The sequence below is a fragment of the Acartia tonsa genome, chromosome 1 (genome assembly GCF_053477335.1).
Source record: "Acartia tonsa isolate MP-2025a chromosome 1, ASM5347733v1, whole genome shotgun sequence".
NCBI lineage: Eukaryota > Metazoa > Arthropoda > Copepoda > Calanoida > Acartiidae > Acartia > Acartia tonsa.
This window is the reverse complement of record NC_137260.1, coordinates 43,184,706-43,211,272: the sequence shown is the minus strand read 5'-3', so window position 1 is coordinate 43,211,272 and position 26,567 is coordinate 43,184,706. Positions and strand designations below refer to the sequence as shown.

The 26,567-nt window shown below is 32.5% G+C and overlaps 1 protein-coding gene across 1 annotated transcript; it reads right to left on the bottom strand.

Moving 5' to 3' along the window:
• Window positions 1–2,334: 2,334 nt before the first annotated feature.
• LOC145327613 (uncharacterized) lies at window positions 2,335–19,073 on the bottom strand. Its single transcript, XM_080171156.1, has 11 exons — window positions 18,989–19,073; window positions 17,451–17,536; window positions 12,314–12,374; window positions 10,345–10,389; window positions 9,826–9,890; window positions 7,862–7,941; window positions 6,554–6,637; window positions 5,557–5,587; window positions 5,158–5,221; window positions 3,063–3,115; window positions 2,335–2,521 (listed from the first exon to the last, which is right to left on the bottom strand). Exons 1-11 carry the CDS (start codon window positions 19,071–19,073, stop codon window positions 2,423–2,425), a joined length of 753 nt encoding a protein of 250 aa, XP_080027282.1. The 3' UTR covers window positions 2,335–2,422.
• Between the last annotated feature and the right edge of the window lie 7,494 nt (window positions 19,074–26,567).

The window sequence follows — 26,567 nt, the reverse complement described above, 5'->3', positions numbered from 1 at the left end:
TTAAAAAACTAAATAACTGGCCCATCCTATGGGATTTAATATTAAAAGTTAATATGCTGCTTTTAATTTTCTTTTGCAACTTCAATGGTTTATTCGACGAAGTCCAAACTGCATAACTTTTGCACCACTTTTGACGTCATATTCTCCATCTCTTTTTTTAGTAGTTTTCTTTCCCACTTCTCCTCTCATCTTCCTCATTTTATGACGTAACAGGAATCAAAAGTGACACAAAAGTTATGCAGTTTGGTCTTCGTTGTTTATTCGCTATAATGATTATTATAAATGTTATTGTGACCGACTTTATTACTAACTTATCTGATTTTCACAACAACTACATCATACTGAACTATTTTTAGAACTCTATTTTTATGATAACTTGATCATGAAATAACATACATAATCAGAACTATTGAAGTTCTACTCTGGCTATTAATCGTTCTTGTTTAACTTAAAAGTTTAATTTATATAACTTTTTCTTTAATAATCTTAGCATTTCCAAGAAATTTATTAATAGACTATAAAAGTTGGAAAGATTTTTAATCAATGTAATAGATTTGAAATCTGCATAAAATTTTAAGGATTTTTTTTATAAAATTCGTTTTTTATATAATTCTTTATTTAAAGGCGCAAATACGATTTAAGTTAATAAATTTTGACCAATAGGATAGCTGGATTGGAAACTACCTACGCTCTAATTGGTTGAATGATGTACGTCACTTAAGCTTCTCCAATCATAGCGCAGATAGTTTTCAATCCACCAATCACAGATCTCAAAATTATTTAACTTAATTTGTATTTGCGCCTTTAAATAAAGAATTATATAAAAAACTAATTTTATAAAAAATCCTTAAAATTTTATGCAGATTTCAAATCTATTATATTGATTAAAAATCTTTCCAACTTTTATAGTCTATTTATTAAGACTTCTTTTTAGAATATCAGAGATAAGTAACTGGTTATAAAATCTTTTTATTTTTTTTCCTCACCTTGCAATATAACAAGCTAAAATAACATTAAAGTTAATTATTGCACTAATTTGAAAAATGTATGGGTTGGAGGTAAAATAGTTTACCTCTAGGTTTCATATCCTTATCTCTGATTAAATCTTCTAAGTTATCCTTTAATCCGCATGTGATTAAGCAAACTTATGAATTTATGATGCATTCTGTTTAATGTAATTTTCTTTTTAAAAAATAGATTATAACTTATGAAAATATTAATAAAACGAAATCAAGTGATGGTGCTGAGCCCTGATTATCCTATTATATAAAGCAGTAATGTTTTTTTTTGTCTGAATCTTAAAATCTTAATAACTACTGAACCGATCTAGTTATGTTTTTAAGGCAAGCTTCACAAAGCTTCTGTGATGGTTTTAGGCCATTTCTTTAAGATTTAACTATTTGGATGGTTGTATTTTATCTTTCTTAACCCACTCTGCCTCTTTTAAGACAGAGCCCCTGGAGGTTAGGTTAGGTAACCGCTAATGTATCATAAAAAAGGTTTCCTTAGGAAGAATCCAAAGCAACCAATTTATTTTCGTGAACTGTAAACAGTTAAAGCTCAGATAATTTTGTACTTTTTTGACAATAATATAATTTTACCAATATTGTAGTAGCTTAAAATAGAAATCTTTTTATTTCCATTTCCTTTTAAAAATACCAGACAGACGGACAGACAGATAAAATCTGTTTTCCCTCTTTACACGTCAAGAAAATTATATTTATAGAATGGTATTTTTAGAAAGTATACAAGAGGTACACTTTTTGTTTTGCATCTGTTAAGAAGGTTTTATTCGAGCCTAGCAACAAATATATCGTGTTTAAATCGTATCTAAAGCTCCTAAATCACACTGCATTTATGATAAGAGCTTTTAGATAACTAGAATAAGAACAAAAGGTTGGTTGTTTAAATACCTTGTTTTAAGATACTATAGAAACTTCTTTTAAAATACTAGCGGCTTCGCCCCAACGTTTTTTTATTGGGATGGTTGATATTTCCTTCCCCAAAATAGTTAAAAACCTTCTCAGGACCTTTAAGAAGCTTATATCGGTCTAGCAATTAATGAGATCCTTCACTACAGAAAAAAATTACTATTTTAAATTTGAAATGCTAGCGGTAGTAGTATGGTTATAAAGGGGACATAGCCTTATACCATCCCTAGACCTAATCTTTTTTTTAAAATAGCCTAAAACCATACCAGAAACTATGTAAAGCTTTCCTAAAAAGAACAACTTAATAAGGTATTTATTGAAATCTTAAGCTTTTGAAACTGGATAACAAATAACCTTACTACTTTATATAATAGGATATAGCTCCCAGTTGGGGCTATCAACATTTTTTTTCATTTCATTACACAAAACATTTATTAAATTTGATATGATATTAATGGCATGTCAATAACAATTATGAAAACTGATCACATTTATGCATTTGCGTTGTTTGTGTTAGATTTTCTAAATGCAGTTATTTCATGCTTCAATTTCTCAAATGGTTTAGTTCCAAAGTACTCGTAATTTTCAGTCTAAAAAAAATCACAACATTTAAGTACATTGTACATGTTTTTAGTAGCATATGTATTACTAGCGGCTACGCTCCTAGAGGCCTCTAGGGGCACTAGAGGTTAGGGTGGGGGGAGAGAGTTGAATTTGATAACCATTTTTTTATTTCAGATTCAAGAATTTTTTTTTAGGGGGGGGGGCTGACGCCCACTCATTTTTATTTTTAATTAAATTAATTAGATTAATTTTTTTTTTTTTTTGGGGGGGGGGGGTGGGAGCATTTTTTTCTAGGGGCGATTTCTCTAATTGTCCTTGATAAATTATAGAAACTTTTTATAGTGCCTATTAAAAATGACTTCATAGTGGCCTACCATTGCATTGGTCAATTAAAATTTAAACTGGCCTGACATTGGTAACTTAGTCTGTGCATTGACCTATAATTGGTCACTTGTATTGTATGACGTCATTTTTATAGGCACTATAAACAGCTTCTAATTTATAATTACCAGTATAGTTGTTGATAAATAAATAAGATTTGTAATATGATAACAGTTAATTTTTTACCTTTGAAGTACTATAAGCCTCCCAACCAAGCTTTGTTAGGATTTTTGATGTACCTAAATTAATTAATAGTTATTTATCGCATTGTAATATAGACAGCTTTCCGCGGTTATCAGAATTTAAAGAAATTTACAATTTAAAGGCCTTGGGTAACAAAACTGCCATTAGTTTTGTTACCTTATCTTAATATTAATGGAAAGTTGTCAGTAATACGATGCTATTAATGATTTTTCAGTATAGTTGAAAACCAGTTCTAATCCAGAGGATATTATTCAGATTCAGAGCGATACGGGAAAATAATGTAGAACTTTTATCTCTGTCAGGGATTGAATTTAAATAGCACAAACAGAGCCTTGCCGTGCAAAACATCAATATTTTCAACAATTACTAGGACGACAACACCTAGCACAAGAAAGACTTTATATATAAGCTAGCAGCTAAGCCCTTATGGAGAACCATATCGGTACAGGGATCCTTTGGTACAAACAGACAAAGATCCTTATATAAGGATAACATTATGTAAGGAGAACAATAATAACAAGGATGCTTTCAAAGGAAATGAGATCACACAATTAAAATTTGGCGAGGTCATATAACTACAAAAAAGGATGAAAACGCCCATTAAAGGAAGCTTGCATAGATGTCCAAGTGGGGGGGGGGGGGGGGTAATGGGGCGATTACCCCCCCCCCAAAAACAATTTTGGGGGTGCCCAAAATTTTTTTCATTTTACCCCCCCCCCCCCATTTCAAATTTACCCCCACCCATTTAGGAGGGGGTATTTAAAAATAAAATAAAAAATCTCTGATAAAAAAATTTTTTAATACTAAATATTTAATCAAATTTAAATTACCCCCCCAAAAATTTTACCCCGGGGGTAAATTTTGGAGGGGGTAAACTAAATTTACCCCTGCCAACAGATTTCAGGGGGGGTAATTACCCCCTCCCCCAAGCAAATTTTACCCCCGGGGGTGCCCAAAATTTTTTTCATTTTACCCCCCCTATTTAAAATTTACCCCTACCCTGGGGGTGCCGTAGGCACCCCCAACCATTTAGGAGGGGGTATTTACCCCCCCAAACAATTTTGGGGGGGTAAAAACCCCCTCCAAAATAAAAAATCTCTGATAAAAAAAATTTTTGCGCGCTTCGCGCGCATTTTTAATACTAAATATTTAATAAAATTTAAATTCCCCCCCCCAAAACATTTTACCCCGGGGGTAAATTTTGGAGGGGGTAAACTAAATTTACCCCTGCCAACAGATTTCAGGGGGGGTAATTACCCCCCCAAGCAAATTTTACCCCCGGGGTAAAAATTTTGGGGGGGTAAAAAAAAATTTGCGGCGCGCTTCGCGCGCCATTTTACCCCCCCTTAAAAAAATTTTACCCCCCCCCAAAATAAAAAGCTTGGACGTCTATGGAAGCTTGCTTAACAAATCAGACAGTTTTGAGGTACGACCCTTTTTCTTAAATACAGATAACCGTAGAAATTGCATATATACAATGTTACAAGTTTTTACAGAGTTACTGTGTATAACCTACAAGAATGAAAAGTTAAGTGGCTTCGCTACTAAAAAGAATCAATATCAAGCAATAGCACTACTTCCTGAATTAGCAAAAAATATTGCAAGGTTTCTATGCAACTTTAGGAAAATTCCATTTTAAGTGTTGGAAGATTTTTTAATATCGACATTAAAATTAAATGTTATAGAATTGTTTGAATAAAATAATTTGATATTTAATTTTTTCTGGGGTTTTACTAATATGTCCTGCTCTATATCAGATAATGGACAATGGACGATGAATCAACGTGCTCCCCCCTTCCCTCCTTATAAACAAACCTTCTCTCTTTATGCAGATTAAAATTATAGATAAAAGTTTAGAAACTGTACATTGTACAAAACAATACATTTTCTTTACTAGTCAATCTGTTTAGGCTAAATAATATCAAAACAAATATCTAAACTTCGAAGAGCAGTAAAAGTTATATTTCATTCTTCCCTCGATTTGTTTTTTTGTTTCTACTCGATACTTTAAAATTGCAGTGCTTCGCTATTTAAGCATGTTGTCATCCTTGTTTAAATAATTAAGAACAAAAATTACCAACAGCAGTGGCTACAGATATCCACACAGGAGTACTCCTCGCTGATTCTACATTCTCAAACTCCTATCCGTAAAATAAAAGGCTCTTAAAAAACAATTTAGTCTGTCCGTCTTCTGAAGCTTAACCACTGAACCGATTAGGCTATACCTTTCAGGGAATATACCTACGGGTCTTGTGGTAATTTAAGCTATTTTCTAGGTGGCTGAGACACTTTCCCCCTAAAGAAACCAACCCCCTTCCCTCTAGTGCCCCTAGAGGCGCAGCTGCTAGTCCTTTTATATAAAGCAGTTTGTTTTTTCGTCTGAAGCTTAATATAAAAAATGGTTCTAATCCTATTTCTTTACATTTTTATATCCGTGGAAAGCTGTTTATGACACGAAAAATAGCTATTATTCTACCTGTACTAGAAGTGTAGCTATTCCTTTCCCTCTGAAACAAAAAAATAGCTTGCAGTAAATATTAATGTAAATTCTTTTGAAACAAGGATGACAACATCCATAAAAGCGAAGCGCTGAAACGGTAGGACAAACGGACATTAACACTTGTATAGTGTCAGAACTGAATAATCAGAATATAAATGTATGAGAGTCGATGGAAAATTGTAAGTAAATTTGTTGAAAAACTGCTTGATACAGAATAATGTTTATGGACCTACTTACATTTTTAGGACTTAATTATAGAGTTGCTTCGCTTATAATATTGTACTTTGTTGCCCCAGGAATCAGTATACAAAAAATCAGATCAATCGGATAATTAGATCATATAAAAATTTGTTGTTAAAAAAGTAAAAAAATCAACATGTTTAAAATGGACGTACGGACATTTTGATAATGATTATAGAGTTGCTACGCTTTCTAAATCGTACCTAACTACTGCAGGAATCACCATGCAAAGTTTGAAATCGATAGGACAATTCTAACATGCCTAAATTAACGAAAAAAGCTATCCGTTACGGACGGACGGACGGACCGACCCTAATTATAGAAAAGCTTCGCTTTTAAAAAAGGCAAACATTAATTTTTTTAATCAGGGTTAGTCTTTCCGTAACATTTAAAACTTGTATGATGATTCTTGTAACACTTAGGTATGTTAAAAGAACGTAACAACTCTATAATCGTTATCAGAAGGTCTGTAAGTGAATGTAAAAGATGTTGATTTTTTTACTTTTTTGACAACTAATATATGATAATCCTATTCATCTGATTTTTGTAATAATGATTCCCAGGACAATAAGTTACAATAATATGAGCGAAGCATCTCTATAATTAAGTTCTGAAAATGTAAGTATATCCTTAAACAGGAGAACTGTTACACTCTTGCAGTTACTGAGATTTTAATGGACAGACATACATTCGTTCTACGCCTCTTTCATGACTGGGTTAATTCATGACAAACCTGAATTCTCTTTTGACAAAAAGTAATTCCAGATAGGTAAACTCTGTCTCCAATTTGTCCCATCCAAAACAAAGATGACAAATACTAAAATATAATTAAATTACTTCTTTTATTAATCAATTTTGAAATCGTAGCACAGACGATTATATCACATTTCCATCGAATTTTCCATTTTTAGTAGCGAAGCTACTCTATAATTTGAAATGTCCGTCTGTCCGTCTGTCCGTATGTCCGTCTGTCCGTATGTCCGTCTGTCCGTATGTCCGTCTTAGTTTGGGGGAAACGTGATTTTCTCGGCTCCTATAAAAGATAAAAGGCTGAAATTTTTTGACAACATTTCCATTATCAAGGAGCACAATTAACTATAAAACATCAATGGCAATAGGACCGCTTTTTAGCAGGTTTTAGGCTATTTTTGTATTTTTCACATTTTTCTCCATATCTTTGGTGTTTATGGTCCGATTTCCAAAATTTTTTCAGCCATAGAATCAAAATTAAATTTCCTGTCGTTTCAAGAAAACAACTATGACGGTCAGACTGCCTTTAAGCAGGTTTTAGGCTATTTTTGTATTTTTCACATTTTTCTTCATACCTTTGGTGTTTATGGCCCAATTTCCAAAGTTTTTCAGTTATAGATATCAAAATTAAATTTCCTTTAGTTTCAAGAACACATCAATGGCGGTCAGACTGCCTTTATCAGGTTTTTGGCTATTTTTATATTTTTCACATTTTTCTTCATATCTTTGGTGTTTATGGTCCGTTTTTTTTTAATTTTTGTAGTTAAAAATATCAAAATTAAATTGTTCTGAGCATCCAGTATGTAATTTACTTTGACCATTAGTCTGTTAGTCATAGTACTGAAATATAAATAAATATTAAGAAATTAAAAACAAATGTTGAAAAGGTTTCGTGATTTTTTCCTAATATACATGCTTTTGTCAACTAATATCTAAATTTTTATTTAATTGTTTATGCTTCGCTACTTATGGATGTTGTCATCCTTGTTTATTCTAAAAATATAGCAAAAAAGTAATCAGTTATATCTTCAGATTTTATTTATTGATAGTGACTGAGGCTGTAAAGCAGTCAGCGGCTTTACTCCATATTGTCTAGCGTCCATTCAACCCTCGCCATGTTTTTCAATTTATCTTTTGAAGATAGTTAAAGGGAATTATTTGCTTGCGAAGCTTTTTTAGGGAAAGTACCAAACCAGTCATATAAACATGTAAGACTTTAGGATAGCAATGCAATTGTTCTTCTCATATCCTTCCATATAAGGAGCCTCAAAGGCTAAATTATTTTTCTTACCCATACATAGGCCCTATGACCTCCATTCCAAGCTCCTTTGCATAGGCCAACGATGCTTCCTCCAGTCGTTTTTCTCGAGTCTAAATTCAATTTTTATAAGTTTTAAAAAAAAATTATGAACAATAAATACTTGACACTGTTGGTAGGTCAGGGATCTAAAGGGATAAGACAATGGTCGATAAAATGGTGTACATCCCAAAGATGTACATAACAAAATTACCCCTTCTGTATATTACAATTAGTGTTGAAACTCAACTTAATGAACTAACCAATCAAAATTCATTAAAAGTCTCCATAATAATAAGAAAAAGTTATTAAAACTTTGGGGACTAGTGTAATTAACAGCCCAATGTCCCCTCCCACCCTGATTTTAGGTTCATGATACATTATTAGGGTTGGGCCGGATATCCGGTGTGGCCGGATATCCGGCCATTTTCAATATCCGGCCAGATACCGGATATTGAAACTATCCGGCCGGATATCCGGCAATATAATCTTTTATATTTTACAACAAAAATCTCTGTTTTTTTTTAATCTTCAATGGCTTTAATTTTCTTATTATTGAAGCTAGAAGAACATATTCTGAATATGTTTATGTTTATGTAAATTTTATATTAGAAATCTCAAAACATAAATTTTGGCGGTGGCAGCAGTACTTGGCAGCTGCCAGCCGCAAACCGACGGTTGGCAGGTAAACGGCAACAGATTTTATGAAATTGTAATATGTCATGAAGATATATAAAAAAGCCTAAGTTTAAAATTTGAAATCTTCAAGTAAAAATTTGCGGTCACAGGAACCGTTTAAAGATATCTGGAGACCTGGAGGTTCAGGACTTGCAGGATTATACCTGGAACCTGAAATTGACACCTATATTACATATGAGGATGTACGACTATAGGATATTTTAGTATTAGATAACATGAAATGCTTTGTTTAAGTGAAAAATATTTTTACTTTTTACCTAAATGACCTTACCAGATTTGCTGGTATCCTGTGCCCGCCAGGAAGGAGGTATTAAAAAAATTTCAACTCTCAGTTATGTGTCATACCCATATTTCGAAAGTCACTCAGTTATAGCCCTCTACCTTTTATACACAGAAAATGGGATAGAAAAAAATCAGAGGGGGGGGGGGGGAGGCATTCAACGCCACCTCCCCGCCAATCCTCCAACCGTTAGAGCTTGATATTACAGATTGAGAGTAGTAATAGTTAATTAGATTTATTTACTAAGCTTTTTTTGTCCCAGGGTGGTTTTAGGCTGTTTAATTTTTATAAAAAAGTCGTTGTAAGGTTTTAAGTTATTTTTCTGCACTTTCATGTTCCTTCTAATATATATCCCTAGATACTAGGGACGCAGACGCTAGTATAATATAAAACACCAGTTTATGAAGAAATTTTTTTGCGGGAATAGTCCCTTTCGTGGCAATGCCCCTTAAGGAGCAATTATTCGTAATTTCACAGTAGCGTATCTCCTATTTCTAGCCCCTCGCGGGGGACTCTAACCTTGCGGGGCCAATTGCCTTACCCTGCGGGGAAAACACTTTACCAAATATAACCTAACCTAACCTAAAATAACCTATTAAAAGCAATTTAAAAAATAAAACGAATCGCCCCTTAAGCTGCGTTGCCACGAAAGGGACTATATCCTTTTTTGATACTTTAATATGTAGTAATTGGGCCGGTTATCCGGCCGGATATCCGGTAATTTGGCCGGATAACCGGATATTTGCCGGATATCCGGCGTTGGCTGGATACCGGATATCCGGCATTTGAAATTTGCCGGATATCCGGTATCCGGTATCCGGCCAAAAAAATATTCGGCCCAACCCTATACATTATCTTAGTATAGTAATTCCAGGGAGGAAGGAATTATTTGACTGTAAATTAAACTGGTTCCCTAAGTTTATGATCACGTTCTCTCATTCGTTGGCTTAAAATTATTTGGACTTTTGAAATTACTCACCAGAGTATCATTTTCTATTTTCTCCATAACTTTTCTTGTGTAGAATAATGTGAATCCAATTAAATCTGAAAATTGTAAATTTTACTAACAAATGCCACATATTTTTACTGTGAATAAGGGTTTTATCATTTTATAAAAATAGATAACAAAAACTTTAAACGTCCAGCAATAAACAACAAGTTAAAATGTAGAAAATGAACAAAATTTTTAATACCTGTTGAACTGTCTTAGTTCTATTACAGAGTATTTGTGCCACAAAACAAATAATCTTGAAAAGTATATGTTATTTATATGCCATGCTTGGCGTGTTCTATAAATCTCAGTTTCCCTCGCTTTTATTTAATAGTTGAACATTAAGATTTTCACAGTATAGTTGCATCTTAAAGTCAGCTACGAATTCAATTATACTATCTTTTTGTTTTTTACTGTCTTCATTTACTTTTGATTGCATTAATTGTCACAACAGTTTTTGAGCTTATTTAATAACATACATATGATAGACAATTATTTAGAAATCACCTGTTTCATTTGCTTCATCGTAGGCCACAATAAGTCCTCCCATATCTAAAATATTTTAACTTATTATATTTGTACTAGCGGCTAAGCCCCTAGAGTCCTCTAGGGGCACTTGCAGAAGGGGGGGGGGGGGGGGGGGTAGTCGACTTAAAAACATATTGATTGACTTCAACATTTTTGAAATTATTAACAAGATTTTTTAAAAACTATGTTAAACTAGAAACAAAACAAAAAATGCGCATATTTGCAGTTTTTAAGTTTGTTGACAATTGCTAATTACTGAGTACTTTGTAAAAACAATGTCATATTTTTGAATATTGCATATTTACCAGATTGTTGCACAAATATTGCACGTGGTACAAAATAACAAAAATATTAAATTCCTTTTCAGGAAGGCTTAATTTTTATATATTCCAGTGTATATTTATCCTTATACTAAAGTAACAGGATTTCTGTGTGTCTGTGTATCTGTGTGTCTGTGTGTTTGTACCGAAGGATCTCGCTTACCGCTGAACCGATCGGGTTCTCCTTAACAGGGTAGCTTCTCATAAGTCCCGGGAAGGTTTATAACTATTTTGGGGGAGGGTACCACCACCCTATCAGAGAAATCACCCCTAGAAAAAAATTACCCCTCTCGAAAAAGAGACTCCAACGAAACATAAACCAATTATTTCTGTAATTAGATATTTTAAATAAAAAAAAACATTCAAAGGGCCACTAGAGGCCTCTAGGGGCGTAGCCGCTAGTAATATATAACATAATATGTGCATAATTGATATACACATATAAACACAAATATTGCAAGTGTTACAAAATAAACAAAAATATGAAATTGCTTTTTAGGAAAGCTTCATTTTTTATATATTCCAGTGTATATTTTTGTTATTTTACATTATAATATGTGCATAATTGATATATACAGGGTGTTCTTTTTAATAAGTTAAAAGTATTGCTTAATTTAACCAACTTGCCATTGACAGAAATTAATAATCTATATCTTAATTTCTTCATTGATGTGGGACATTTTGTATGAGAAAAAAATATTTGGCGATTTTCAACAAATTCTGCCTTAAAAACCGGTTTTTACAAAGTACCTATTTTTGGAAGATTTTTGAATCATGACTAATTTAAAGGGTTTGCAAAAATGCGTACATTTTTAAAAATCAAATTGCGCGGCTTGTATTAATAGTAGAAAAATGTTATGCATATCGTTAGAATCGTCATAAACCTAGTTTTTAGGTGTTTAAGAACTATTCCTGTGCTACGAATAGTTTAGGAGCTACGTGGTAAAATGTCCCAACTTACTTAAAATTTTCAACACTTCTCACATTTTCCAATGTAGCTTCTATACTACAAATAGTCTGTATGTATTTGTATATATATTTCCAAAAACTAGAGTTTATGACAATTCTAACGGTTTGCGTAACATTTTTCTACTATTAACACAAGCCGCGCAATTTGATTTTTAAAAATTTACGCATTTTTGCACACTCTTTAAATTCGTCATGATCCAAAAATCTTCCAAAAATAGGTACTTTGTAAAAACCGGTTTTTAAGGCAGAATTTGTTGAAAATCGCCAAATATTTTTTTCTCATACAAAATGTCCCACATCAATGAAGAAATTAAGATATAGATTATTAATTTCTGTCAATGGCAAGTGGGTTAAATTAAGCAATACTTTTAACTTATTAAAAAAAACACCCTGTATATTCAACCTTGGTTTAAAAAAGAAAAAGTAATAACTATTGTTTTCTGGGGAAGAGGCTCTTTTTTTAGAGGCTATATCTCTAAACAGGAGTGTGGTACCCTCTCCCAAAATAGTTATAAACCTTCTCAGATTCTATATGGTAAAGGAGAACCATATCGCTTCAGTGGTTAGCTAGATCCTTCGGTACAAACAGACATCCTGTTACGTTTATTTTAGAAATTTCAAAAATGTTTTGATAATTCACAAAAAAAATATTTATGTACCTATTACTTCACCAAATCCTATTTCTAAAGAATCTCCATAGCTGTCTCCAGCTCCAATCGTCTAAAAAATGTAGAAATACTTGAAATAGTTATGACCATTGGTCGGCAGCATATCCTCACGCCTTGCAGCTGTGGCTACGTTTAGCAGTTTTGAGTAAGGCATAGAGAGGCTGCGGCTGAGAATGGCTGGCTGTCTAATAGGGACTATAATTTTGGTTTACTAAACGGGAAGCTATCCTCTAGTCAAGTAAATAGATGGCGAATACAGAATTAGTTTTTTAGAAACATTTGTATTAAGAACAAATAAAATGCGTATCAAAGCTTCAAAACGAAGAACAAAAGTACAGGTTGCGTTTTTTGATTTATTTGTATGAAGCGAAACAACTCTACAAGTCTTTTACGTCGGTCTATGATTTGGTCGGCCGGTTGGTAATCGATGAACTGTAAAAATGGAAGCAGCTTAAGGTGTCAAAAAAATGTCGTCAAATTACCAATGATAGGCCAGAATACTTTTTAATTGACCAATTGTAAAATTACTGGCCTTTCATTGGTCATTTGTATTGTATGTCATTTTTGTTATAAGCCCTAAAAGCTACTTCGCAAAAAAGAGTATAGAGGTGCTATTGTCTAAATCACTCATAATCAAAAGGTCATAATCACTCTGAACATAGAAATTACACTTTTTCTGACCATGACGAAACTATTGCCAAAAGAATTAAAACATTCTCTTTTTGATATTTGAATACTTTCAAACGCACTGTAAACAAGATTGTCCTTGTTTTTTTTTATAAGTTATTGGAATTTTTCTAGCATAGTAACCTACGAAATTTGTATATTTTGAAGTAAACTTTCCTTTCTGTGTGCTTACAATCCCAACAAAAATTCTTATTGATTATAATAAATTGACTAGATTTATATACAGATCCCTCCCTTTTTTAATGACCTTTTTCGTCTGCTAGTAAATAGTTTTCTGATACTTGGCTGACAATATTCCCGTTACCATTTGTTGATTTTAAAAGACCTAATTGAAAGTCGGCAAAATGTCATTGCGATAGGAAAATTCAGTCAACCATGTCTCCCTCTAGTATTTTACTCTAATATTGATTTTATGATAATTTAAGGGATAAAATTTGAACATAGCGACTTTTTAGATTTTTTATGAATTTCAGGATTCCAAAATAAGACAGACAAAGAAGAAATTCTAGCTTTTTTATGGGGGGTGGGGGTTGAGAGAATTTTCTTTTAAAATAGTTGCTTTGACTCTAGCCTCTAAGGGAAGGCGAAGGAAGTCAGGAAAACGGCCCAAAACCCCTCTAAAGACATTCACAAAGCTTCCCTAAAAAGTATAATCAATTCGGACCAGTAATTTTAGAATTTATTAGCTTCAGAAAAAAACAAGTACTACTTTATATTATAGGATGGTTTTTAAATGGGTTATTTTCCCTTGTAAGTAGAAGTCCCAGCAATTGTTTGTAGGTATTTTTAATGACTTATTTGTATTATTTTAAAAACACTTCTTTATTTTACATTGACTTCCAAATTATAAGGAAATAGAAGAAGAAAAACAGTGCAATATTTCCTGTTATTTCGAATAACAGGAGCCATTATCTTATTTTCATTTTAAAAATATCTAAAATAATATTTTTTTAGTATAAGTAACTTTGTTATTGAATGGTTATATTAATCAAATTTGATGGCATCAAAAAACCTCTTTTTAAATTGATAGATTTCATTCCAGGTAAAGATTTTTTTGATTATGGAAATTATAAAACTTCCTCCGTGTATGCAGAAAAGCTATTACCTATTACCTTGTGAGGGCAAGGTCCTCTTTAACTTAAAGCGATCGTCTCGGGGGTCTTAGCCCCATTGCATAGTTCATATAAACTAAACTTGCTGCTCTATTCACCCAAGGCTATTAGGTTAATAAATACCTAAAAAACAACCAATGAAGACCTTTCTGTGCACGGTAATGAGTTACGCCTGTTTACGGGCCATAGCACACCCTATTCTAACTAGGGTAACGTGTTAAACACGACAGCCGTTCCTACATGGCTCCAGTATGACGCCGTGTGAGCCATACTCGGCGGTGAGCGGACACGCTATTTTACAGCCGCGGGTTCATGCATCAAAGCTACTCTATTATCAAAACTTTTTTTGCTATCAATGAATTTCGCAGAGGCTTTGAATACAGGTATTCTTGTTATGTCAATAATGAAATTGAATAGAATGTCAATTATATAAAACTGTAAAATGCAATGGTCAATGGCCACAAGATCATAATATGCGACGCATTTTCTTTTTATTCTGTAACCACTCGAAAATTTCCCCTTTGTGTATTTCCTATATTTTTTTCAGTTTGGACAAAAGCCGAATTAACTTTAAAATAGAGAGATTATATTTTAGATCTCTTATGACTTAGTTTTGTGAACCTTCTAATGATGTTTAAGCCTTATCTATAGAAAATAAGATTAGGTCAAATAGTATACTATTATATAAAGCAGTAAACTTTTTATTGTCTGTTTCGAAGGATTTCGCTGAAATAGTTTTAGGCTATTTCATTTTTATAAGTATAACTAGATATTTTTTTAAGGCTATTTTGCTGCCCTTCCATATGCCTTTGAATATAGAGCCCCTAGATGCTAGGGGCACAGCTGATTTTTTTTATAAAGTGATTGAATTCAAATTTAGTGGCCGCGGCTGATTTAATTATGCAGGCTATGCCGCTGATGGTGAGGTTTCTGTAAGCTGAGCAGCTGAATTTGGTTGCTGCTGTAAGGGCAGTACCTATAAAAAATGACGTCAAACAATACAAATGACCAATGATAGGCAAATACACAGACTAAATTACCAATGACAGTCTAATTATGAAGTTTTTTTCGAGCTGAACTAGATTACAATACATAAAGACTTCTAATTTTGTTTGTAAACAAGTAAACTTACAAAAAAAACCTCAATTTTAAAGAGTTATAATTTTTTTGTGAAATAATATATTATTTTAAAAGATATTTTCCAATAAACAGAATTGAATGTGATATACATAAATCTGGTTATTGTCTACACTGTTAATCATAAAAGCTGTTTATTATTTTTGTCGATAATAAAGTCTAGAGAATAATTCCAAGGATTATTATAAAACAAGGATATAATTGTTCATAGTAGCGAATCCTTATTAAAAAAAGTTTAAAATGTGTAATTTCTGAATTACATAAAAATTTACTATAATGGACTTTTATCTTCCTTAAAGGTAATCCAGCTAAACTGCAATAGACTTATGAGGATGCCATGTTCACCGAAATAAATAATTATGAAAAAAAGGCCTTTTTCACTCCAGAGAATTTATTGTAAATATATATAATGCGTATATCCAACATTGCGCTATCTTTGATACAAAGTAAAACGATGTCTGTCTGTCCCTTAAGTTCTCGGGAACCACTGAACCGATCGGTTTCTACTCTTCAGGGAATATACCTACTGGTCCTGTGGTGGTTTTAGGCTATTTTCATGGGGCTTGGGTCACCCCCCCCCCCCTCCACCCCAAAAAAAAAAAAAATTCCCCCCCCCCCAATTTTTTTATGTCTTTAATTTAAGATTAATGCAAAATTAATGGTCGCAGCACCAGAAGTACTTAATATTTTTTTTAAATTACCTCTTGGGGCAAAGCCCCTAGAGGCTACGGGCGGAGCCGCTAGTCATTAATATTTCAGAAAGGACACAATAGTATGATCAGAACTTAATGACGGACAAGAACAGTTAGGGAGTTGAATCCATTTTTATAGAAGCAGAAATATAATCTATGATTATGGTTTGGACCCTCTAAAACTGTAATCTACCCTTCCACTTTCCCCTCTCTTGGTGAAGATATCTTCAACGCCGATACGATTTTTGAAATATAAGATTCTACTTTCCCCTCTCTTGGTGAAGATATCTTCAACGCCGATACGATTTTTGAAATGTAAGATTCCACTTTCCCCTCTCTTGGTGAAGATATCTTCAACGCCGATATGATTTTTGAAATTTAAGATTCCACTTTTGCCTCTCTTGGTGAAGATATCTTTAACAAGAGAGACAAAAGTGGAATCTTATATTTCAAAAATCGTATCGGCGTTGAAGATATCTTCACCAAGAGAGGGGAAAGTGGAAGGGTAAATTACAGTTTTAGAGGGCCCAAACCATAATCATAGATTATATTTCTGCTTCTATAAAAATGGATTCAACTCCCTAACTGAAGAACGGCCAACAAATAATAGAATTGCATCCCAACTTGATTAACAAAAACTACTACAGACACTTTGGAAATTATCCAATAGTACTATAATCATAAACAGTGGCGTGCACAGGGAATTGTTAGGGGGTACACAAAGCTCATCCAAAAAATTTTACACCCTCTTAAACAAAAATCGAGGGGGGGGGGGGTTAGTTTTAGGGTGTTGTAATACAGGCAACGAGGGGGATGTTATTTTTTTGTTGGTGAGTGCCGAGGGGGGATAGATAAATCCTTCTGGGTGTCCACCACCTGCATAATCAACAAACTCAAAAGTCCCAAATGCATCCTTTGACTGGCAAATTAACACGCGAATTGACTGATAAGTTTAAGGGGGTGTGGCTGTTAAGGGGGATAATAGGGGTGAATAGGGAGTGTACATTTAGGAGGGTGTATCCAACCCCCTTAATTTATTCAAGGGGTAAATACAACCTCCTTCTTTACGCCACTAAATTCACAAACATTGAGTGCTTTTCGACATTTTCTAGTATTGTTAATTTTAAAATAATAAAAGTCTAGTTAGAATTGTGCCATTTTCAAAAATCGAACTTTCATATTTTTAAAATGAGCACATTTCCTCTAAAAAATATCTTTCTGACTATCCAAAGTTATAAGATCGCTACAGTTTCTACGAAGCCAACGTAATCAATACATCTTCGTTTGTCCTATCGTTTTAGAGCTTCGCTTTATTGATACTTTCATCCTTTTTGTTAGTTCAGATTAGTTATTTATCGCATCGTATTATAAACAGTTTTCCGCGTATATAGAAATGTACAGTTTTATATTCGTAGAAAACTGGATATAATAAGATTCTATGCATAATTTTTAATCCATCGGAAATTAAACTTTTCCGAGGCGATACTGAAAAAAAAATACCTTGCCCAACGGTTCATCTTGATCATACAGATGGTATAGGGCCACAATTTGTTTCAAATCATCCCGAACGGCCAGTCTACATTTGTCTAAATAACAAAGCGATTACGTTTTGGTCAGTGATATAATTTTTTGCTATGGACAATAAAGAAAAACAATTGAAATGTAATGTTTTACAATTATTACATATTGACTTAGTAATGGATAGTCAGATAGGAATGACAAAATGTCGGACTGATGGTGTGATGAAATATCTTATAAAGTTCTAAAGTAGTTGCGTTACATTAATCGATTTATTATTACTTGGATGTTGTATCAGATATTAGAGTAAAACACTAGAGGGAGAAAGGGTTGAATAACTGTATATCCCCATTGCAACCGTCTTGTACACTACAGCCTTCCTATTCGGTAATTGAAAATCAACCAATGGTGTCGCTTATATTAACACAGCCAAGCAGCAGAAAATAGTTTAGAAACAAACGAAATAGGTCTTTGAAAAATGAAGGGAGGTAGTTGTCTGTATATACATCTATACACCATACATCTATATAGATCTATTCACCAGATATTCATGTACTCTGATAAAGTAATGCTCGCAGCTGACATCCACCCCCTTTTCTCCCATCCAACCACCTCTTACTGGAAGAACGAGCAGACCAATAATTTCAAGCTGAGTTAACGAAAGATTTTCCCTGTCAATATATCCACTTATTATATCATATAACCATTTTTTTTTACAATTTTCAAATGTTTCATAAGACATTTAGATTTTATCAAATAAAAAAGGATTTTCTGATTGTGGTACACTTTTTGTAGGCACTAAAAAAGAGTAACAAAAAAATGTTAATTTTTTTATACATGAAAGAATTTTAATCGTGTACTTTGAATGTACTTTATAGCAAAAAAGAATGCATTTTTAGAAACATATGTCAATTTTTGCATTTAGATAAAATCATACATGAACACGTAATTGAAATTATTATTCGTACTGAAAAAAAATCCTGCAGCACTTGTTTTGTAATTATTAAGAATAATGTGTTAATCATAATCATAGGCAAAGCTAGTGGGTGTGTGTGTTAAAAGTCACGTAACATAGGCATAATCGACCAACCGACCATTCTTACACAGAAGATTGGAAAATGTATCACAAGGATTATTGGATCTTTTATTTAGAAACTCAACCTTCACTTTCTTTCTTTGCATGGAGTGTTATCCTTCCACTCGCATCTGCGTGCGCAGCCCTTGGAGAGAGAGGATTACTAAAATCCTCACATAAACCTTGTAGAGTAGCCACTACAATAAAAATACTTACATGTCATCTATGATCTATTTTTTCAACAAGAATTATACTAATTTTCAAGCAATTCTTATGATCTGTATTATCAGAATTATAAATAATCAATCTGAAAAAAAGTATTTTAATAATGGATATATTATTACTTGGATCTTACATCGGATTTTCATGTTGTCTAATAAAATAAACACGCAGCAGGCTAAATTAATGATTTCCATTTTCCACCCCCTTTACCACATACCCTCACCTTTACTGGATGAACCAACTGTCCAATAAATGAGTTCAATATTAGCAAGCAAAATGGACATTTTTTCCCCTGTCATAATATCCATGTATATTCTACATCCATTATTTTAATTAAAGATGATTTAGGAAAAGGTACTTTGCAACTGCATTAAAATGTTGTTAAATTTCTTCAAACGACAACGTAAATTTTATCTCTATTGTGGTGTGCTTTTTAGAAGCTGTCACCCTTGAATCTTGATTAAATTTAAAAGTCGTATTAAATTATATCATTCTGGGATATCTACATGTTTAAAAATTAAGATCAATTAGCTGGACAAATCACTCATCAATTATAACATGTTAATAAGACACAGTTGTTTGAATGAATCCAGAGAAATGACTAAAGAACATATATATATATATGTGTGTTTTAAATCTATTTTAGTACATATACATAATGATGTATGTGCTGATGTAAGTTTTATATTGATCTTATTCATAGAGTAATAATATAGAGTATATGTACTTTGAATATTGTCAATTTTATAGAGAATGTTGTTTTAATTCAATTATTTTTGAACAACTCATATTTTTTTCCACAAATTATTTTTTGGAAAACTTAAAACTACTTTCTTCTTTTAGTTAAAAAGGTATTTTTAAAATTTTTGATTTGATTTAATCCAATAAAAATCTATAAAAAATGATCCTGTTGTTATTTGGAGAGAATAGCAATCTTTGTTTTGTTTTGATTAATGTAATAGAAACATCTTTGCTTCGCCCATAGCCACTGGCAGCTGAACATTTCAGGGGTATGTTTTGTAAAATTATATGCATCTATCTCAAATGATGTAGAAGAAATCCAAAAAGCATTATGTAATTGATCTACTAATATTCCTTAATTTTCAGACGTCCTGTGTAGTGAAATTAGAATACACAATAGAATTACTCCTTGGATAGTAAACAAGCTTTCTCATTTTCTGCAACAGATGGAAATATAATTTTGTGTCTGCTAGAATTGTTATTTTATGCCTTACACCAATAGACCAATGAATTTTTGACTATTATTTACATTGTTCTTCTAATTCATCTTCGAACAATATCTTCTAATTCAAATATACATATGAAGTAAGGTAAACCACGAAATAGAGAAAGGAGTTTATGATTCCAGGTTATGTAATAAAATTTTTTTGTCTTAAAGCTAACACATTGTGGAAAAAATAAGATAAAACATGATATTTGTTAGAAGGATGTGTTTCGTCATTTAAAAGTGAACCTTCTCTAAAATTAGGGTTAGTCCGCATTACCTACCTTTTTCTGTCCGTAAGTTCGTAACTGATAGCTCTTATAGGGTATATATGTAGGCCCATTAGAAATGTCCCATCGTTTTCAACCTTAGCATAAGATTCCTGTCACAGTAAGGCACACTTTAGAAAGCGTAGCAACACTATAATCGTTATTAAATCCATGAGTTCATTTAAAACAAGCTGTTTTTTAACAAGCATGCAAGCGCTGATTCCCAACAAAGTCATAAAAATCAGAAAAAAAAGAAAATGATATTAGCCTCCAACCACTGTAATCTTAGACAGCAAAAGTAATAGGTTTGGAATCTTGGATCCATTGTCCCATCCCTTTTCCTTGGATATTATGCATATGAATCATGTTATAATTGATTATTTTAGCATAATTCTTTTATTACAAACACATGTGATGTAACAAACAAAATAATACCAAAAATAAAAAAAAATAAACAAATGACAACATATAAAAAGTAGCTTATTCTATTTTTTTATGGAAATAATTTTTATTTAAAATATATCTAACTAAAATACTAGTTGTAAACGTCTATTCAATTTAATCGATAGACAGACGAACATGCTAATATCTTGGGTAAATTGTAGTGTAGCTACTTAGAAAATAAGTATCTTTTGGCCTTCAGATGAGTGTTCAGTCCTAAAATCAATACAATTTACCACTGTCATATATTGTGTGATACAAATTGGAATTATTTGTTTCTTTTAACTGAAGAATCGATTGCCGTGCGGCTGCGACTAAATATAAGGTTGTGGTTCTAGCTGAGGGTGGCTGCAGATGAGAGTGGCTGTGGCTAAGGGTAGCTGAGGCTGAGGGTGGCTGTGGCTATGGGTAGCTGCGGCTGGGAATTGCGTGCGCAGATTGTGGCTGTGGCTTAGGTTGGTTAATACTGTTTCCAAGCCGCGTCGCTTATAATAATCGATATATTTCTTGGATATTACACCAGATTTTGGCCTACTCCTCAAATAAAATTGTCCTTTCAAATGGCTAATTAACTATACCCCACCTATTCACCCCTATTACCACATATTCTCCCCTCCTACTGGAGGAACGTGCTGACCAATATCTGAGAACTTTAGAATCAACCTAAATTGACGAAATAATTGCCCTGTTATTATATCCACGTATATTTTATCCACTGTTGTAACCAAGCTGCTTATAATTAAAAACCCCTTACAATTTTAGATCTTTATTCAATTGATGTTATCTTGACTAATATGAAAAAAATAGAAAAAAATTTAAAAACACATACATATATGTTCAGTCATTAATGTTTACCTAATTTTTGTACTATAAAAAGAAAATTCATGTGGTTATAAATTAAGTTTACAAAGCATATAATATATGGAGTTAACCTTTTCATGAAAATAACGGAAATACCTCTAAGAAATTAAATACACAAAACACAAGGACAATAAACTTCAAAGCTGCGAAATAAGAACACAAATATTGCTACGTTTACTATATCCACTTTAAAAATAACTGTAACTTTCATGCAGGAAATTATAAATCTTGTTTTGTAAAAATTGTGTAAATAGATGCAGAAAAAAAAGAAACCCTCTGTCTCAATAATAATCATTATTGATTGTTAACAATAAAAAATAGAAATCAAAAATGATTTAATTCCTTTTTATATCCCTTTTACAGTAAAATATTTCTCAAAAAACCTCATATGATATAGAGGTATATAATATCTTAATTTTCTAACTTTATCGTAAACCATCTTTGATGGTTGTGAGTAATTCTTGTATCGTTGAATATGTGGCATACTAAAAATTTACGGACCACGGTCACTTTTCGGCCCAAGGTCTCCTCCTGACGTACAATGTCAACGTTCACAGAGAATGGAGTGCTAGCCTTGATTTTTATCTTTAAAATATTTTTTGATAAAATATAATGTTTTATTTTGATTGAACAGGTCATATAAAAAATGAAAAAACAGCTAAAAAATGTGAACATATATAAAAAGAAAAAAAGAATTGTTAATGAGTTTAAGAATGTACAAAGTGTAAATAACGCAGTTATTACATTCTTGATTGAACATTTTAATAAAATGTTTCAACGATTTTAATGTTTAAAAATCAATATCATATGAGATGTAGAATAATAGTGGGTATTAGGGAAATATTTTCGTCAATTTAGCTTGCTAACATGGAACTTGATTATTGGTTAGTTTAATCATCCAGTAGGAGAGGAGAGGATGGAGTAAATATAGTGGAGGAGGAATATCATTATTTTAGCCCACAGCAAGTTTCACTTTAATAGAGAACATGAAAATCTGATGTAAGATCCAAGTAATAATATATATCCATTGATCTAAGCTGAGGTGGATTCTTAAAAAAAAAATTTGCCCCACTAATCGCTTAGTGGGGCAAAATTGTTATCGTGAAAAATCCTCCAAAATCACATAAAAAATCTACAAAAATAAAATAAAGTCTTGTGTTTATAACCCTTCTATGATTTTGTTTAATTTTTGTAGATTTTAATGTGATTTTTCAAGAAAAAATTTTGCCCCACTAAGCGATTAGTGGGGCAAACTTCTTTTTAAGAATCCACCTCTGGACTAGGGATGTGTATCCCTTGTTACTGACCAAATTCAGTCAACAAATGGGGTAGAAAATTGTAATATGAAGGGATGGGGTCAAAAAAGAAACCTCATCGACATGATTTTTTTATGATTAGAAAAAGTTAAATTACATGATTATTATCAAGTTATATATTTCAAATTTGGATCATGGAAAGAAAATGAAATAACGGGTTACATTGCATTTTCACAGTAGCTTTTTCCTATTTCTTACCCATGCGGGGGGGGGGGGCTCTAACCCTTCGGGGGCAATTATAAACATATACCTAACCTAAAATACCCTATCAAAATCTACTGAAAAAACACAACGAAACTTTGTTTTCTTTCCATGATCCGATTTTTGTTTTGTTTAAAAGGTAAAACTTTGTGGTTTAGAATAATATCTAACATGTTTGTCGGCGTATCAATAAACAGTGAATTCTACATAAAAAGCTTTATCTATTTTGTAAATACCTAACTGTGACAATAAAACCTACTCGTAGTGTCCCTTTACTAGTCTAATGTAATGTGGGAAGATGGGGACACACAAAAAATCTTTGAAAAGCAGAATGTTTACATCACCCTAACATCTCAGTAGCAAGCTACTTAAACTTGAGGCTTACTGTGATTTAAAAATAATAAATACCACTAGAAACAGCCTTAAAGAGAATCTTCATGAGTAAACTGGACTTTATCTTTTACTCAAAAATGTTTAGGTCAATTGTATCAGAAGTTCCAAAACCTCAATAATTGGATGTTCATCTCTGTCTGTGTGCAGCAAAGGATCTCGCTAACCGCTGAACAGATAAGGTTCTCCTTTACAATGCAGCTTCTTAAAGTTCCAGGGAAGGTTTATTACTTGAGGAGGCAACAATGACTGTAATCCTAACGATCTTTGAGCGACAGTCAAACTGTCTGACGGACGTACCTAAATACACTAGTTATCATTCATCTAAATAAGTTACTTTCTGCATGGATTTTAGGGATAATACACTGGATTATATATTAAATAATCACCTCAATTGTTACAAGTAAAAGTATGTGTAACTAAAATCATTGACAGAAACAACTTGAAAACCTAAGACGAAAACCTAATAAAGGCCCCAATGTTATTGAACCAACGAAAACGAGATTGTGTTTATAAAACTTTAGGAACCATTTTACTGAATAGTCCATTGAACCCTCCAACTCTGGGTTTCTGTGATTTATATACAATAACCCCACGAAGTTGATCGTTGTTCATACCTTTTCTACTGAGCCCGACTTTATTGCTTAAAAAAAAGAGAGCTTCTTCGTTCTTTATCTTGGAGGTGTTTCTAAAAATTTGTAGATTTTTTAGTAGATTTTAAAATTATTCTGGGTATAGTCCCTTTCTTGACAACCCCTCTTAAGGGGCGTTTCGTCACATTTTCACAGTAGCTTTTGATAAGCCCTTAATTGGTAAATTATTAAACTTGCATAGCATTTTATCTCAGCACATTTTTAAAATTGTATTGTAAGAATACTTTTTAGCTTATTTGGTAGATTAATGGAAGCGTAAAAAATGTTTTACGGTTTATATTACCTAGGAAAATGCATTGTAAATTAAAACTGTAAAATGATATAAATTTATTCAATAGAAATAAATATATTTTTATCAATTAGAGCGCAGTTACTCTATTATCATACTCCTTCTTTATGTTATTCCTAAAAAAAACAAAATATGTTTTCTCGTATTCATTCGAATCCGGTGGATAGGAACCGGTTCTCATCCATACGAAAAACCTATGTCTAGCATCGTATTATATCCAGTTTTCTACGAATATAGAAATTTACAATCATAAGATTAAAACCAGTTTTTTTAGCCGGTGCCTCCGGCACCTCGGGGCTAAAAAAACTAGTTTTAATCTTATAATTGTACATTCTATATCCGCGGAAAGCCGTTTATAATACGATACGAGAAATAACTATTATTATATAATATTTTACATTTATTTTCAACTTTTGCTTATAATTTATCTCTATTTAACTAGTAATTTTTAGTAGCGAAGCTACTCTATAATTCGAAATGTCCGTCCGTCCGTCTGTCCGTCTGTCCGTCTATCTGAGACAGAGTGGGGGAAACGTGATTTTCTCGGCTCCTATTAAACTAGACAGTTGAAATTTTTAGTGAAGATTCCCACGACATATGCGCATCTAATCTATATATTGTTTAGTCCATCTGTTTGTTAATTGGGGTGCTAGATCGATTCCTAGATTTTTTTGTTTTCGTAATTTTCTCGACTCCTTTTCAAGTCAGACAACTGAATTTTCCAGGATTTAAGTAAATTTGCATCCCACATGTTTTTACTAAGTTTTATTAAGATTTGTACATTGATTGGGGTGCTAGATCGATTCCTAGTTTTTCAAGTTTTCCTGATTTTTTCGACTCCTGTTCAAGATAAACAGCTGGAATTTTTAGGGATTAATTAAGTCAACATTATACATATTTTCACCAAGTTTGATATGGACTTGCTATTTGTTGGGGTGCTAGATCGATTCCTAGATTTTACGTTTTTATTATTAGCTTAATGCTTCAAAAGATATTATACATTTTTAAAAGGTTTCGTGATTTATTTCATTTATGTCTTTTTACCATACTCAAAAGATTATTTTTTCCTGATGTCTATCAATAAATTTTGAGCTTCGCTACTCATCCTTGTTATAATTACTAATGACAATGCCCCTAACATCTAAGGCTGTGTATTCGAATGGACAAAGAGAGGGTAGAGAAATTTATTAATACCATCACAGGACCTACGTAAATTTTACCTTTAATAGAACCCATACAATTCAGTAGTTATTGAGATCTTAAGCTTCAGACAAAAAAAACCTTACTAACTTACCTACTATGAGTATAGTTTGGGTTAGTTTTCCTTGTATCCTGTTCTATGTATTTTTAAGCATGGATTTTTTGTCTGGGTCACCAAACAAATCAGACAAAAAAAAACAAGGAACACATTATTAGTGTGAAAATACCCTACAAGATTTCTGGAAGGTTGTCAGTTTATATGACAACTAGCGTCTGCGCCCCTAGAAGCCTAGGATCACAGAAGGTAGGACGGGGGATTCGATATACCCCCCACCCATTTTTAATTTAAGATTTTTTTAATGTCAAAAAAATATTTTGGGGTGGAGGGGAGATTTTTTTCCAAGGGCGATTTCTCTTAGGAGGGAGGAGATACCCTCCTCCACATTAGTTATAGACCTTCTATGGACCAAAAAGAAGCTCTACTGTTAAGGAGAACCAAATAGGTTTAATGGTTACAATATCCTTTGCTACAGAAAAAAAGCTTTCTACTTTACATTATAGGATTGAAAGAGAAACATTAGTAACAATTCATGTATATCATTTTTGTGTATGTATAAAAAGTAGTTTTCACTTACCCAACAAGTGTTATTTAGCTTAGTAATTTTTTACATTTATTTTTGAAGCTTTTTGTAAAAGATAAAAAGCGAGTAACATAGTAGCTATACAACAAAAAAAGTGAGTTAAATTGTTTCTAAAAATTGTTTAGTCTTTTGTATAGGTAAGTTTAAGGTCTGTAAGCGCCAGGTTTTGCAAAATAGTTTGAATTTTGTAGTCTGGCCTGCTAACATATTAGAGTATGAGAGTTTTACAGTTTTAGTAGAGCAAATTACATGACAATTAAAAAATATCAGCATATCTTATCAAGGGTATGACAGCCGTTGGTTGAATTGAAATTGG